The sequence below is a fragment of the Polyodon spathula genome, chromosome 12 (assembly GCF_017654505.1).
Source record: "Polyodon spathula isolate WHYD16114869_AA chromosome 12, ASM1765450v1, whole genome shotgun sequence".
In the NCBI taxonomy this organism is placed as follows: Eukaryota; Metazoa; Chordata; class Actinopteri; order Acipenseriformes; family Polyodontidae; genus Polyodon; species Polyodon spathula.
In genome coordinates, this window is record NC_054545.1 from 7613008 (window position 1) to 7627201 (window position 14194).

General features: G+C 33.7%; 1 protein-coding gene across 2 annotated transcripts; it reads right to left on the bottom strand.

The window, feature by feature from the left end:
* Window positions 1–1377: 1377 nt before the first annotated feature.
* Window positions 1378–14046, bottom strand: LOC121323928 (transcription initiation factor IIA subunit 1-like). 2 transcript variants are annotated; one of them, XM_041265266.1, is made up of 11 exons: window positions 13752–14046; window positions 11003–11104; window positions 10092–10248; window positions 9536–9600; window positions 9074–9154; window positions 6729–6804; window positions 6430–6563; window positions 5650–5751; window positions 4854–5102; window positions 4157–4246; window positions 1378–3643 (listed from the first exon to the last, which is right to left on the bottom strand). In XM_041265266.1, exons 1-11 carry the CDS (start codon window positions 13779–13781, stop codon window positions 3536–3538), a joined length of 1194 nt encoding a protein of 397 aa, XP_041121200.1. In that variant the 5' UTR covers window positions 13782–14046; the 3' UTR covers window positions 1378–3535. The 2 variants fall into 2 exon arrangements, with proteins under 2 accessions (XP_041121200.1, XP_041121201.1); XM_041265267.1 differs by lacking the exon at window positions 9074–9154 and having other exon boundaries at window positions 13752–14045.
* Window positions 14047–14194: the final 148 nt, after the last annotated feature.

Consider the following 14194-nt stretch of genomic DNA (forward strand, 5'->3'; position numbering starts at 1 on the left):
AAGTGTATGTGGTATTTTAACCCTAACACACTGCCAAATTAAATAATAAAATAAATAAAATGATTCCATTTAGTTAGCTTTGAAATATGAATGAAATGTGCTAACTTCATTCATTTTTCTTTATGCTGGTCTCTCGTTGTGCTAAGAAACCATTTCAAAGTTATATTATTTTGGTAAATAGGACTTAAAGTCCCGTCAGTACTTTAAGAACTCAAAACAGCACTAGGATAAGGCAGGACCAAGAGGTCTCGTCAGGACTGAAAGAGTTTAAGTGCAGCTCTGTTATGTTAAGCTTGGTCAGCCTGCCCACAATATTAAAAGCATCAAAAAAATGAATTTCCTGTCTAAAAAGTAAAATTGTTAAATAGTGTAATTACAACAATTTGGAAATTGCAGTTCATGTTTAAATGATAATTCACATTTCCTTTTAGTGCTACCTTTAGCCATTATCAAAAAGATGGTTCTGTATGGTGAATTAACATGCTACCTGTAAGAGATGGTAAATGAAAGTTAATTTAAAATCCTTTATGTTTGGACCCCATAATCAAGGAGAATTTCTTCAATTCTCAGAGGAATGTTGTATATTCAATAATTTAATTTCAAGAGACTAATCATTGTCTGCCCTCTACTGGTTAAAACGCAATACAGAATTTATTTTTCAGGACAAAATAATTATTTTACAAAAAATAAAGTTTGTTGATTGAATTTACTTTTTTTTTTTTTAAAACCTTTTTGGTGTCAGTAGTATATTCATATTCAGACAAATGCAGTACAGTGTATATTTAATTTTTATTGTAACATAACTAATCATAAACCAAACAAACAGGTAATATTGGCTGGAAAACTATTTGAATTAAGTCAAGACATTTGTTGTGTTCAGTTTACTATTAAATATTCCATTTTTATTCTTGAAAAGTGCAAATAAAGCTTGATTTTACATTTTACTTTTCTGATTTGTAACTGAATAGAGGGTCTTAACCAAATATTGAAATGCTGAATATGTTTTAACTTGCAGCCTGGAAACTACAAACACACAGATGCATTACTTATATAAATATAAATTTCCACCAAAAAAAATAGTGCAAATATCTTTGGCAATTCACTGGCATGTACTGGTACTGCTCAAATTACACCAACTTAAAATTAATTTTCACAATCACCTTTAAAAGGCAATATAATAAATAGGATTTGAAAGCAGTGTGGAGTAGAAAAAGGGGGGAGAAAAGTAGTTTGACAGTCACACAAAACTCAAGAGTTCTTTAAACCTGACAGGTTTTTGAAAAAATAAACGTAATTTCAGAAATAAGATTAAGTGCATGGATGGTATAGAAACATTTCCAACATTTTCAGGTTTAATAAATGTCACAACACACAAAGCATTTTCTTAATACTTTAATTTTAGCAAAGGCAAAAATATTTAGGTAACTCAAAATAGGTCTTAGTACAATAAAATACTAAGTTCTATAATTGTATTCAAAGCGTGGCCTTTAAACATGTAAGTGTAAATTACAAAGAGCAACCTTGATTTGAAAACAGTACAGAATGAATTATACAAACATAATAAATAGATTTCCCTCTTACACATACAGTATGTACAACAGCAGTCAACATTAATAGTAGCTAAACAGTGGTAAACTGCTTTTATTAAAAAGGAAATCAGCTGACACACAACAAATGAAGCAGACTGTAGATGTATGTTTTTTTTTCTTCTAGTTCTTCTGAATTAAGGATCTATAATTCCTGATCAACTTAAACAGAAAGGCACAATAACCAAAAAGGTACATGTAAGGTTCAAGTAAAAAATTATCTAAACAGAATGATTCCCACTGATACACTGTGCTGCAAGGAATAAAGTTCTCTCAAGTTGTTTCACAAGGGACAGTTGTCCTGGGCTCTCAAAGTTTCAATCTGCAGTCACCTGATCTACATGTGCCTTTATTATATTGAAATTGTGTACATCAGCTATGGATAAGAAAATAAAACGGTTAAGGACAAGCTGCATTTTAAAAGGCTCACTTGAACACCAACATGTGCAAAATGAAACAACTCCATCACCTACCCCTTAATTGTAACACATTTTGCAACACTGTACTGCTTGAGCAAATAAGCCAGCAAACAAATACCATTTCCTTTTATAAAAGCAATATTTAAATTTAAAAATTCCAAATCAATTAAAAAGTTAATGTAAAATCATGATTAAAATGCAAGAACAATAAAAAGAAAAAAGGACGATTTACCAACCTGTGACGAGCATCACTGCATCAGAGTAAAAGGAACACTTGTATCATAAGAGCACAGTTTGGTGTGTTTCATTTACAGACTGACCAGTCCAAACCCCCATTGCCAAGAAATAAATCACAGGAATAAATACAAAATAAAAACTACAGATTATAACAAATGCACCCTACAGAAGTGCAGTTGATAATACAGCTAAACAGGCTGCTTTGGCTCATTAGTAACAATGTCCACAGACAGACAGACACAACAATTAAAAGACAATCCTTCAGGATTTACCATGCTGCTGTTGACCGACATACTGTAGCAAACATAAAAGCTTGACATTTCAATACAAAACAGTGCAGATAACTTGGCTTGCTTAAAGAATAATCTAAATGTATTACATATTTGTTCTTCTAAAGTTGAAAATTCATGGGGGAAAAAAAAAGATGAAAGCAGGCAAGTAAGGTTTTTGGAAACCTGCATGTCATTTAAAAAAAAAAAAAAAAAAAAAGTCTACCAAGATATCACAATTTGTTTATTAAAAAAAAAAAGAAATTAAAAAAATGGTGACAAATATTAAAGCCTGGGGTCTAAAACTAAACATTTCCATGCAATATATTTTTTCTTCAGCATGTTATATTTTGGAAAGAGATCACCAATGCCAAATGTTTACCTATAGAAACATTTGGCTGGTTTTACAGACACTGATTAATACTAATGTTAGACAACCTTAACTAAGGCAGCATTAGGTAGAACATTTATGGCTAATCAGGATCTGTGAAACCAACCATTTGTTTCTACTTGCTAATCAAAAGTTATCTACAGTGGAAGCCAGGATTAAAATAAATAAAGTCAGATAAGCACAGCATTATTGCCTAAAACAGAAGACTTTAAAAGTGTTACTTATTTTTTGTTTCAACCATGACCCTCCAATGCAATTTCTTGTTTTATCATGAAGCAGGGGACTAAAGATTCCACATTTAGAAACTTTTAAAAGAAAATCCAAATTGGATGCACATACTTTGCAAAAATAAACGTCAAATTCCTCCGAAAGAGAACTACATTTCCTTTGAAGGAAAACTACAATTCCCAGTTGTCTTTACCAGTCAACAGCACTATTACTTTATAAACATACAAATCGACGTCCACATAAGCTGTAGAAAGAGGGAGTCTTGTTCATTTACCCTAGTGTTTGTATTAACACTAAGTTATTCCACTTCCAGTAGCTCTGGGTTTTTCCAGTAACTCAGCTGAAGTGCATTTAGTCCAGTCTTGATGTGTCTTGCATTAGTTTACAACAAAATACCAGAAACAGTTACCATTCTGCATCCCCAATGGCTTTTGAAAATACATAATCTCTTCCATTTAGATTCATGATCCCATCTTTGAGGTGGAATTTCCATTTGTTCTTACTTCTGTGAATCTAAAAAACATAATAAAACACAAAAAATAAAATTATCCGATTTATATTGATCAATAGCGCACAGTATTTAAAGTGTTAAATACACTATAGAGTACGACAAAACAATCACCAATTTATTTTTAAACAATCTAAAATTGTTTTGTTGATTTTTTTTGCAATTTCTTTGTCACAAATCACTGTTGACTACTTGTTGCCGTATGGTATCAAGTGTATGAATAATCCTGTTGTTCTAAACATGACTGCTGGGTCATTCAAACTTTAACTAGAAACATTTGCACTGGCAAGCAAGTTCAGTGTTGAGGTGGTGAACTAGTTTACGTATGTGCATGACAGCATGCATAATTTATGTGTGGTTAAGTGAGTAAAGTTCTTGCCTCAGGTACTGTTAGTAAGATTAGCAACCCACTAATACAAATATATTTAACTTTATTCTTGTTGTGTGACCCCAAAAACTTAGTCCCCCACACAATACTACTTTTGAATGGTATTTTAAAGGCACTTTAATACTCTTACTTTATCATATTGACAAACAACCACATTTTCTGTATCAAACAGCTCTTGTCCTTCTTCATCACTAACATCATCCTCGCTGTTTAACGGCTCCTGTGGAACAGAGAAGTCTTACATTAGCCTTTTTCTGCCCCACTATAACCAGTGACCATAAATCTCAAGACGATTACATTTATACATAAATATTGCAGACAATGTTAGTCAAGATATGCGTTATTGTATCAAATCTTTTATTGTAACTTTGATGTATGGTTCAGAGGGCAGAAGCTCTCAAAGATCTGAAATCCGATGCAATATCATCCTTCCAGCTACAGTAAGCAGCCCAGCATGAACTTCTGTATAACAACCCACTCAAATTATCCTTTCCTACAGCTGAACCTGCCCTTGATGTCTCAAGACTCCCCTCATAATGTAACTCCCATGCCATCTCACTGGATTCCTGCTACCCAACAGTAATGCTGCCCTCACTCCAGGTGCTTTTTAACCCAATCTTCTGCTTCTACAGAATATTTTTTCTGACATGTACCTCCAAATTACTATTAAATCAAGAAACTTATTCTATCACTCAGCACCACTGTTTCTTCAGTCACCAATAGTCTTGATGTGCTTGAAAACTGGATCACTCGCCTGTAACAATCAGCCTCCGCCACATGTCTCTCGTAATTTAAAAATCTTACTTCAGGTATCAGTAAACAAGTACCTCTTCTACTTGTCCATCCTCCCCCACATCTTTGTCCTTGTCATCTTCCTCATCTTCATCATATTCATCTTCTTCCTCTTCCTCTTCCGAGGATGTGTCTCCAGCCCCATCAACTTGTAGCATCATTTGTGGCTGTGGCTGCTGCTGTTGCGGCTGCTGCTGCTGCTGCTGCTGCTGCTGCTGCTGGACCTGTGCAACATTCTGTCCAGCCTGTGCTGCAGCAGCTACCATGGTAGCTGCCTGCATAACCTGCAAGGAGAACTGATCTTATTATGGCAGAAACAGCATAACACTGTTTTGGACTCAGCATAGAACAAAATTAATCTCCATTTTGGATACATATTGTGGCATGCTATTAAAAAATAAATTGGTAAACACAGGAATGCAACAAGATTAAGAGAAGAATGGGGTAAGCAAATAAAACTCTTTCACAAATTCTACTTAACTAAAGACACTGTTCTAAAGAACAATTTGAAACCTGAATTCAATTTCTCTGACTAAAGAATCATCTAAAGAAACTGATTAACAAGATATTCACAAAGTACTAACCTACTCTATCTAGAGGAATTCAAAACATTTAGATTCTTCTCTTGGAATCATTGCCATGCTAGCAGTTGGTAGTTTTATGATAAACAGATTTTGTTCAAACCAGATATATATTTTACATCAGCAAAAATGCAAATCAAAATGTTAGTCAAATTAAAATTAAAAGATATTTACAGTAAAGCAAAATGCATGCAAAGACACCAAAATTGGTTTCCGATTTCTGAGTAAACATTTGTGGAATACTTTCTACCTGTGCATTTTGAGGAACCTTGTTTCCTGCAATGACAATCTGCTGAGGCTGGATGATTACGCCTGTTTGCTGTGGGATGCCTCCTTGGATTGGAGCCAGTACCTACAAAAGTTATAAATCTCTTAAAGCACATGCTAAAAGGCAATGTAACAGATTAAAATATCTATATTATGATATATATATATATATCTTATATATATATAGATATATATATATATATATATATATATATGTGTGTGTGTGTGTGTGTGTGTGTGTGTGTCTGTGTGAGATATATATATAGCCAAAATTGCTAACTTCAAGGCTGCACAGTATTATGTATCTTTTTCATTTGACTCTAAACTGAATTCAAGGGTTTAATACAGCCACCATCTTGGGTAAAACTACTGCCAACCAGCATCCTAAAGAAATAACTTTTTACGGTAATCTGCACTGTGTCCATTCTGAAGACAAGTCATAACCAGTGCAAGGACATTCACAGGATCTTCATAAATCACACAGTACCTGAAATAGTGCATAAGAGGTGCATTCTTTTAATACATAAATGTATTACTAGTTTAATATTATTCTGTTAGTTATAAGGCATCGCAACAGCAGTTTGAATATAAGTGCAAATCTAAGAATGTGAAACATTGAATGAACATACAGTTTAATGGATTATAGCCAAATGCAATCTGAAATGTCTACATAAAGGCTTGTATATCATAGCAATTATCAGTTTGTGTTCATTAATTAGTTTTAGTATCGCTCTGATCAAAAGTATACAAAAAAGTGACAAACCTGTTGTATAACAGGTGCTTGCACACCACCAGGCTGCATTTGTGGTATAACCTGCTGTTGCAAGAGAACCTGTTGCTGTGGCTGGATAATATACTGGGTACCATTTGGGGCTCTAACCACCTGCAAGATCTGGCCTGTGAACAAAAAATAAATAAATAAAAAATAAGGCAAAAATGAGTTACCGTTTTTATTGAAATACTTTTGTTTCAGAAATCAAATAAGTTTCAACATTAAATAAGAATGTATAATATACTGCCTATAAAAGTCAAAATTGTTTAAGTTTCCACATTTTGATTTACCTTGATTTGTAATCAGTTGTTGATAGGGAGTGACACCTGATGGCAATGCCAGTGTTGCTGCAGTGGCTGCTGCACTCTTCATAGAAAAGAAAAAGTTTAAAAACTACTCAATATGCATGCAAATACATACCTGAATATGTATTTTTAAAAAATGGCAAGAAGGGTATCTGCTCTAAGAACCAATTTAGACAAAATAATTTTGCAGACTTAGGTCTTCACAGCTGTTATTTTTGGAGTCAGGCATAGCAGAAGCCACATTTACGCAACATACTGACAATTAAATACCTGCTTAAATGTAGAGCCAAATAAACAAAGTTAGATTTATAAAGCTAGCCGGGGGGGGTTGGGGGAGGGAACTACTGTTACAAGACTTTATAATACCAATGTAAAAAAAAAAAGTTGGGAGAATGTAAAATTAATATTCAATTGTTTTTTTGCAATTTAACATCACAATACATGGGGGCAAACTTTGTACTGGTGCAAAACACTACTATCTCTACCGTCTTACCGCACTTATAAACCTATCTGCCTATTCCCGAATTTAACTTCATGTGCTTGTGAGAGAAATGTAACGACATACAAAGCACAGTGTAATCCACTACAACTCCAAATCTGTGATGCCACTGAAGTTGCAAAGACGCTGTAAGAGAAGCTACCTGCAAGAGCTGAGCGTACCCGCTCAGAAAGAACAAACATCTTTGTTTTCAACTTGGCAATCACGCTGTGATCTGCAGAAATACTACAAATGACAGTTCCTGTGAGAAGTTTTAAATTTGTACTTTAAGTTAAAGTTAGAATGATCTTAAGTTCAACCACTGGAAATAAAGCAGGCTAATTCAATGGTGGAGAGTCAGTAAAGGGGGTGCAACTATGACTAAAGTGGCAGTATATATATATATATATATATATATATATATATATATATATATATAATATATATTTTTTTTTTTTTTTTTTTTTTTTAGGATGGATAGAACATTTTTAAATACATACATGACAGCTAATTAGTCCAAGTTCTTACTTTTGAAATAGGCTGTTGACAACCACTCTAAGATTTATAGAACCAGAGAAATTATGTTTCAAGTAGGGATTGTCAGTGAAACTGCAGTGAACAGAGACAAAATGGCAGCTTCCTTGTATGAGGTAACAAGAGTAAAAAAATAAAATAATAATTAAAAAAAAAAAGTTTTAAACAGGTCTTTTTTTCCCCGGATTTAATGTAAATGGCTTTTTTTTTTTTTTTTTTTTTTAAACCAAAAAAAGACCAGATTTAGCTAAATACATACATTTTAGCTAACTACATCAATGTTAAATACATTCTTAACAAGTAGCAATACCAAATCAAATGCATCAATGGGCGTGGGCTTGCATGTTGGCTTCCGATCTACCAGTAGCTGGCAGATCAACTAATTTTTTTGTGTTAACCCAAATTTATTTTCTTAGATTTAACTGCTGAACGACAATGTTTTTTTCAGATTTATCTGTTAGGTAAATGTTGAATCGCCAAGTTTAAAAAATAAATACATTTAACCAAAAAAAAAAAAGTTAAGTTACATGTATTTTTTCACGGATATGTAGAAACGTAATGTAAATGTTGTTGCCAAGTGTACAACAAAAAAACACACACACACATGTAAAAAAAATATATATATATATATATATATATATATATATATATATATATATATATATATATATATATATATATATAGACTGATTTTAAATGTTGAATTTTTGATGTGCTTATGTATTTAGCTAAATCTGGACTTTGTAGTTAAATCTAGGAAAAAATATGCACAAAATGTATTCTAAGAAATGTTTGCACACCTCTGCTCTAGTTTACTAGATACACTTGACAAATATGCTTTGTTTTGCAATGCCAAAGCAAGCTACAGGTCATGTAAAAATAAACAAAGAAAGCTACAAATTAGGGGTTCTGAACTTTGGTTGCATCTGATTTTATAACAAGTTTCAAGTTATTTTTCATAAATGTACTCAATTAATTCCAGTAAAGCAACTGTTTATTTGAGCCAAATCCAATCCAACTTCTTTTAATAGGGTTCTGGACAGTGGTTCTTACTGGCAACTTTTCAGGTTTTTTGCAGTAATGTCATCTCTGGTAGTGGATAAGGGAAGTATGACAAAATAACTATACTGACACCCAGTGTTATGCTGTGCATGCGCTTATATGCACGGTAATACGGTAATGATTGTACAAACAAGGACAGCTGCATTTTCACTGTATTTGTTCAAGATTCTGTGCCATGCCCACTTTTTGCTACTTCTTTTTTCCCTTAACTAAATGGATCAAATGGAGGCCCTTTGTTACTATCCAGGTACTTTACCATATATCCTACAAGGCCATCAGGCTGGCTTGTGATGTGCCTGGTCAGATTCCTTCTCCCATTCTGAATCACACAGCTATTCTATACAGTGGAATATAAATACAATATCATTCCTGTTTATTGTCTACACATTATACTGGAGACGTAAATCATATCTCATGCTTTCCTTCAACACAATAGAACAAAGGATGTTATACTGTACATCCTTCCTGAACAAGTGAGCTGAAATGGTCTTATACCTCTTACTGTTTAATGTGCATTTAGCATACGGTAAAAACATGCACTAGCAGAATTGCCACTAAGCAATAAACAGATTTAAATCAGTGCTTTCGAAGGAAAACCTACAACAATTAGTCTACATTTTTAAACCAAGATCTTCTATTTTTACACATCACAAAAACAAAAAAAAGACCAATCACTAGCTCAGATTTTGTTGATTTTGTAATTTATTATCAATCTTACCATTCCTGTGGCATTCATGTGTTGTAATATTTTGGGATCTTGCACAATAACCTGTTGCTGTGTTGCTGTGCCAGGAATAAATAGAAAAAATGAAAGGCTGTGGTTTAATTCTAAAATAATCTTTCCCCCACCCCCAACATTTGAAACCTGTTATGTCAGATTTATTTTCTGTAGTTGTCAACCTGACAATGATTTAATCTGGAATCTCTTTAGTTGTCCATGGTGCCATCCTCAATTAAACAGTACCCTAATTACATCTAAGAACATGGCAACCAGCAACAAGGGGACCGGCACTATAATGCCTCTTTCTATAAAAAAAAAAAAAGCTTTATTCGTGTTAGATTTCATGGAAAAAAAAATTCACAGATTTGATATTACCCAGGCTACAAGCTGTAAAAACAGTTGTCAGACTACTGGCAAAACATGTGTCAGTCTGAATGTATTCACATTACTGCACTAAAGAAAATGGAACGAAATCCAGAATCAACTTGAAAAAACACCAACTTTTAAAATAAAGATAACATAACACTGCAATGAAATCAGTGCAGTGTCTCACCTTGGCTTGGTGGAATAATGACCTGCTGCTGCTGGGACTGTTGTTGGGCTTGCTTCACCTGCTGCTGTTGTTGTGCCTGTGCCTGCAGTAACAGCTGCTGCTCTTCAGTGTGAAAGCCATCAACAGCTTTGGACTGCATTAATTTGTTCTCCCATAACTGAGGCATAAAAAATAAAAATTAAACATGCACAAGAATAACTGCACAGAGCCGCAGAGATATACACATTATGAATCTGATTGTCCGACGGGTATCTTGAGTGAATTATGCAAGTTTAATTTGAAAGCCGTTTTTAGAAGTTTACACCGTTAGCATATTTAAATAAATAAATGTCCACAAAATCCAGTTAATACAAACCCGCACAAAAATAAAGCATCCCCAGAAGCAATAATCTAGGACGTACGTCTATCAGATCAACGAAGAAATATGAAAATGTGAAAAAGATTGGATCATTTATTTTTCCTGAAGTTAAACAATATGACAAACGTTAGATGTTCATTGGACACCACCTGTAGTTGAATTGTGTAGCAACTATAAAAGACTATGTCAAAGCATGCGATCTGTACAATTTCTATGGCCAGAATTTAAAGAAATGCAGCAGTGAGAGTTAATTTTAACTGGCCAATCAAATACAGCTGTGCTCCACACATTAAGACAGTAACTCACAGGATACTCTTTGCAGCTGTAACTTCAAGTCACATTACCTCAAATATGGCAGCCACATTAGGTCAGAGCTCAATTTCATGGTTAGAAACACATTCAGCACAAACGGTTTACATAACCCTTCAAATATGAAGTCACTACCTCATACAAGGCTTTGACACTGGCAGTGATAGCTTTGAAGAAAAAAATTATAAAAAGTAGTCAGCAAAGACAGCAGTGATTTCGCAAACTCAAACAGATGACTTCATACCGTCTTAAGTTCCAAAAGCACTTGCTCATCCACTCCTTCATCAAGGAACAGTTCTCGGACATCATTTATTACATCTTCAATCACAGATCTGTATAATTTAGGCTGTAATAAAAACGATAAAAAGTGGGGTATATAGATTCACTAATAAATCAGCATTAACGATTATACACTTCACAAAGGTTTTTTTTTTTCAAAATGACCCACACGCCCTCCATCATGACAAAAAACATAAATTGGTGATGCTAAAAAAATTAATAAGATTCAGACATTGTGCAATACGTATTTGTTTTTAGTAACAAGAAAATCTACTTACATGTATTAAACATGAATAACCAACTAAAGATGAATGTAAATAAAGCATAGTGGTCAGCAGAAACCAGAATCTTTTGACTTTGTAGTGTTTGATTTCCCACATCAAGACTGTTGTATATAATCTGGTCAGACACTAAGCCAATGGTTGAACAGGAATATCAGATACATACTGTTGGACCATTGCTGTTATAACACCAGATTACATCTGGGTTAGCTGCTCTAGTGGACCAAGTTCTGAGGAGATGGTGTTTCTTCAGTTTGTGGTGGAAGAAATTGTTCCAGCGCAGGTTTATGCATGTAAAAGACCACTGCGTGCCCCAAATGATGGGAGTCGGGTGGTAAAAACAGGTATTTTGATGACTGCTTTATTTGTCAGGGTATGACCTAGACACATATTACAATACCCTTTTTGTTGGTTTCTTTTAAATATTCAGTGACATAAAAGGCCAAGTGTCCTAGCTGGTCTAGTTGAGTAAGAATAAACAACAGTATAGTTTTAACTAAGGCTCCCAATTACTGTAATGGCGACATACTTTCCAGAATTTCAAGTACACAGAACTTATCTTCTCTTTAAAATTATCTTGATCTGTTTGAAAAGGTGGTACAAATCTTAACACTCTGTGTTGGTAAGTGTAACAGTACTTGTTTGTGTCACTGGAAAACTTATTTTTTCATAATGGGATTACAAAACAGACACACACACACACACACACATATATATATATATATATATATATATATATATATATATATATATATATATAATATATATATATATATATATATATATATATATATATATATATATATATATATATATATATATATATATATATATATATATATATATATATACACATACATACATATATTATACACTACATACACATACATACACACAAAACTTTTCTACACAGCTGAAGGGCTTTTGCCCAAAAAAACGTCCTGAAATAAATTATTTTTTAAATTATTTAAAAATTAGTGTACATGTAAAAAAAACTATATAATATATATATATATATATATATATAATATATATATATATATATATAAAAATATATTTTACACACACTATATATCTCAACTCACTGTACCAATCATGAGACATGTTAATTTACTAAAGCTACTAAGAGTTTTAAAACACTAAAATTGGCCCCTGTTGTGTTTGTTATTTGTATTAGTTGTTCTTATAATATTGCCACAGACTATTCCCTATTTAATACAATGTACCACAAACTTGCAAAAAGTGTGATGTTAAGACACTACATGCACTCATTTTACAGTACATTACTCATCAAAATGGTAGCTGCAGTGTAAACTAGCTTGTATCTGTTTCTGTGCACCACCACCTCCGCCACTCAACATGCACCTCCCTCGCTTAAGCCCGTCTGCTCACTATTTAAAGCCTGATCTGGTGTTTATATGGAGAGGCTATGACGTAGTTTGGATAGCACCTTCCCATCCCTGCCAGAGTCTATATTAGAGAGCGGCAATGGCTCTATATAAAGAAGGCTGAGACAGGGAGGAAATCAGAATCGTCGACAGGAGGAAGGGAAGCCATTATGAAATTAGGTTGTTGTTTGTGCGTATGGGGGACATTTTCTACTGTTAATTGTTTAAGACACAAGTTTTGCGAGCTATCGACATCGATTTGGGGCTCTAATTTGATATTAAGGAGGGTTAATCAAAATAAACATATTTTGGGTTTATTTAGATTTGCAAGGGGGAAATTTGTATTGCATTCTGATAAGGACTGCATTCAGTGCAATCCACACTGAAACGGCATTTGCTGGTCGGCAAGAACCACCAATACAAATTAAACATAGAAGGTGCTTTTTAACTGTGAAAGTATTTATTTATTAAATGCGACCCAATATAAATCTACACGGAATCCCAATACACAAAAAAGGAAAGAAAAACGAAGGTTAATTACTTTAACGTATAAGACACAACAAAAACAAATAAATAAAATCGATGTGCACACATATTTACACAAATGACTTAGTTTGTTTTGTTTCACTTATTTTATACAAATAAGAGGGAAAACTGTACGCAGCTATCATCAAATGCATTCGCAGCCAAATAGTATAGTAGGACTTTTACGAAACCAAACCTTACCTTGCATTTTAGCTGTACCCAAAAATAAAATTATCTTATAAGGCAAGCACAGGTCTTTTTAAAGAGTGTGTATATATATATATAACTGTAGAGACCGATATAACAAACACTGAAAACGTAACCAAACGAAGGTTTAAACTTTGGTTTCGCCAAAGATCAGGGCTGGCCGTTTTTTTTGTTTTTTTCCCCCCAGTTGCATTGAAAGTGTATGAAATTACTATTTCTCCCATTGTGAGTGTTCATAGTAGTAAAATTTAGTCAGCAGTACATTTTCAGTCGGCGTCATATCTGACTGACTGTACACTCAGGAGATCCTTACCACTGGGTTTGAGTTAGCCGAGCTCGCCATTATTAATGCAGAGAAAAAAAAGAAAAAAAAAAAACACTAGAAAACGAACAGTAAAAAACAAATAAAAACGCAGCCTATTAAGATCTAGAATTCTAAGGATTCAAATAAACTCATTTAAAAGGGTATAATATAAAATAAAACACTATACTAGCCGCTTATTTCTAATCCGAAGGGCTGCGCTGTCCAGCCGTCCTCTCTCCGTCGCTCCCTCCTTTATATACTGAGCGATGAAGCTGCGAGTACGCGAGACACAGGGCAGGGTCAACAAGGCCAGTATGACAAATACCGCGAGAACTGATTTCAATATGACGTGTTAGCTCAGCAATTCGAACATACGGGTGACTGGCTGTTACCTAATGGGAATTGTAGTCATCTCTGAGTTACACTTAAAATAAATGGTTGCGTATATTTAT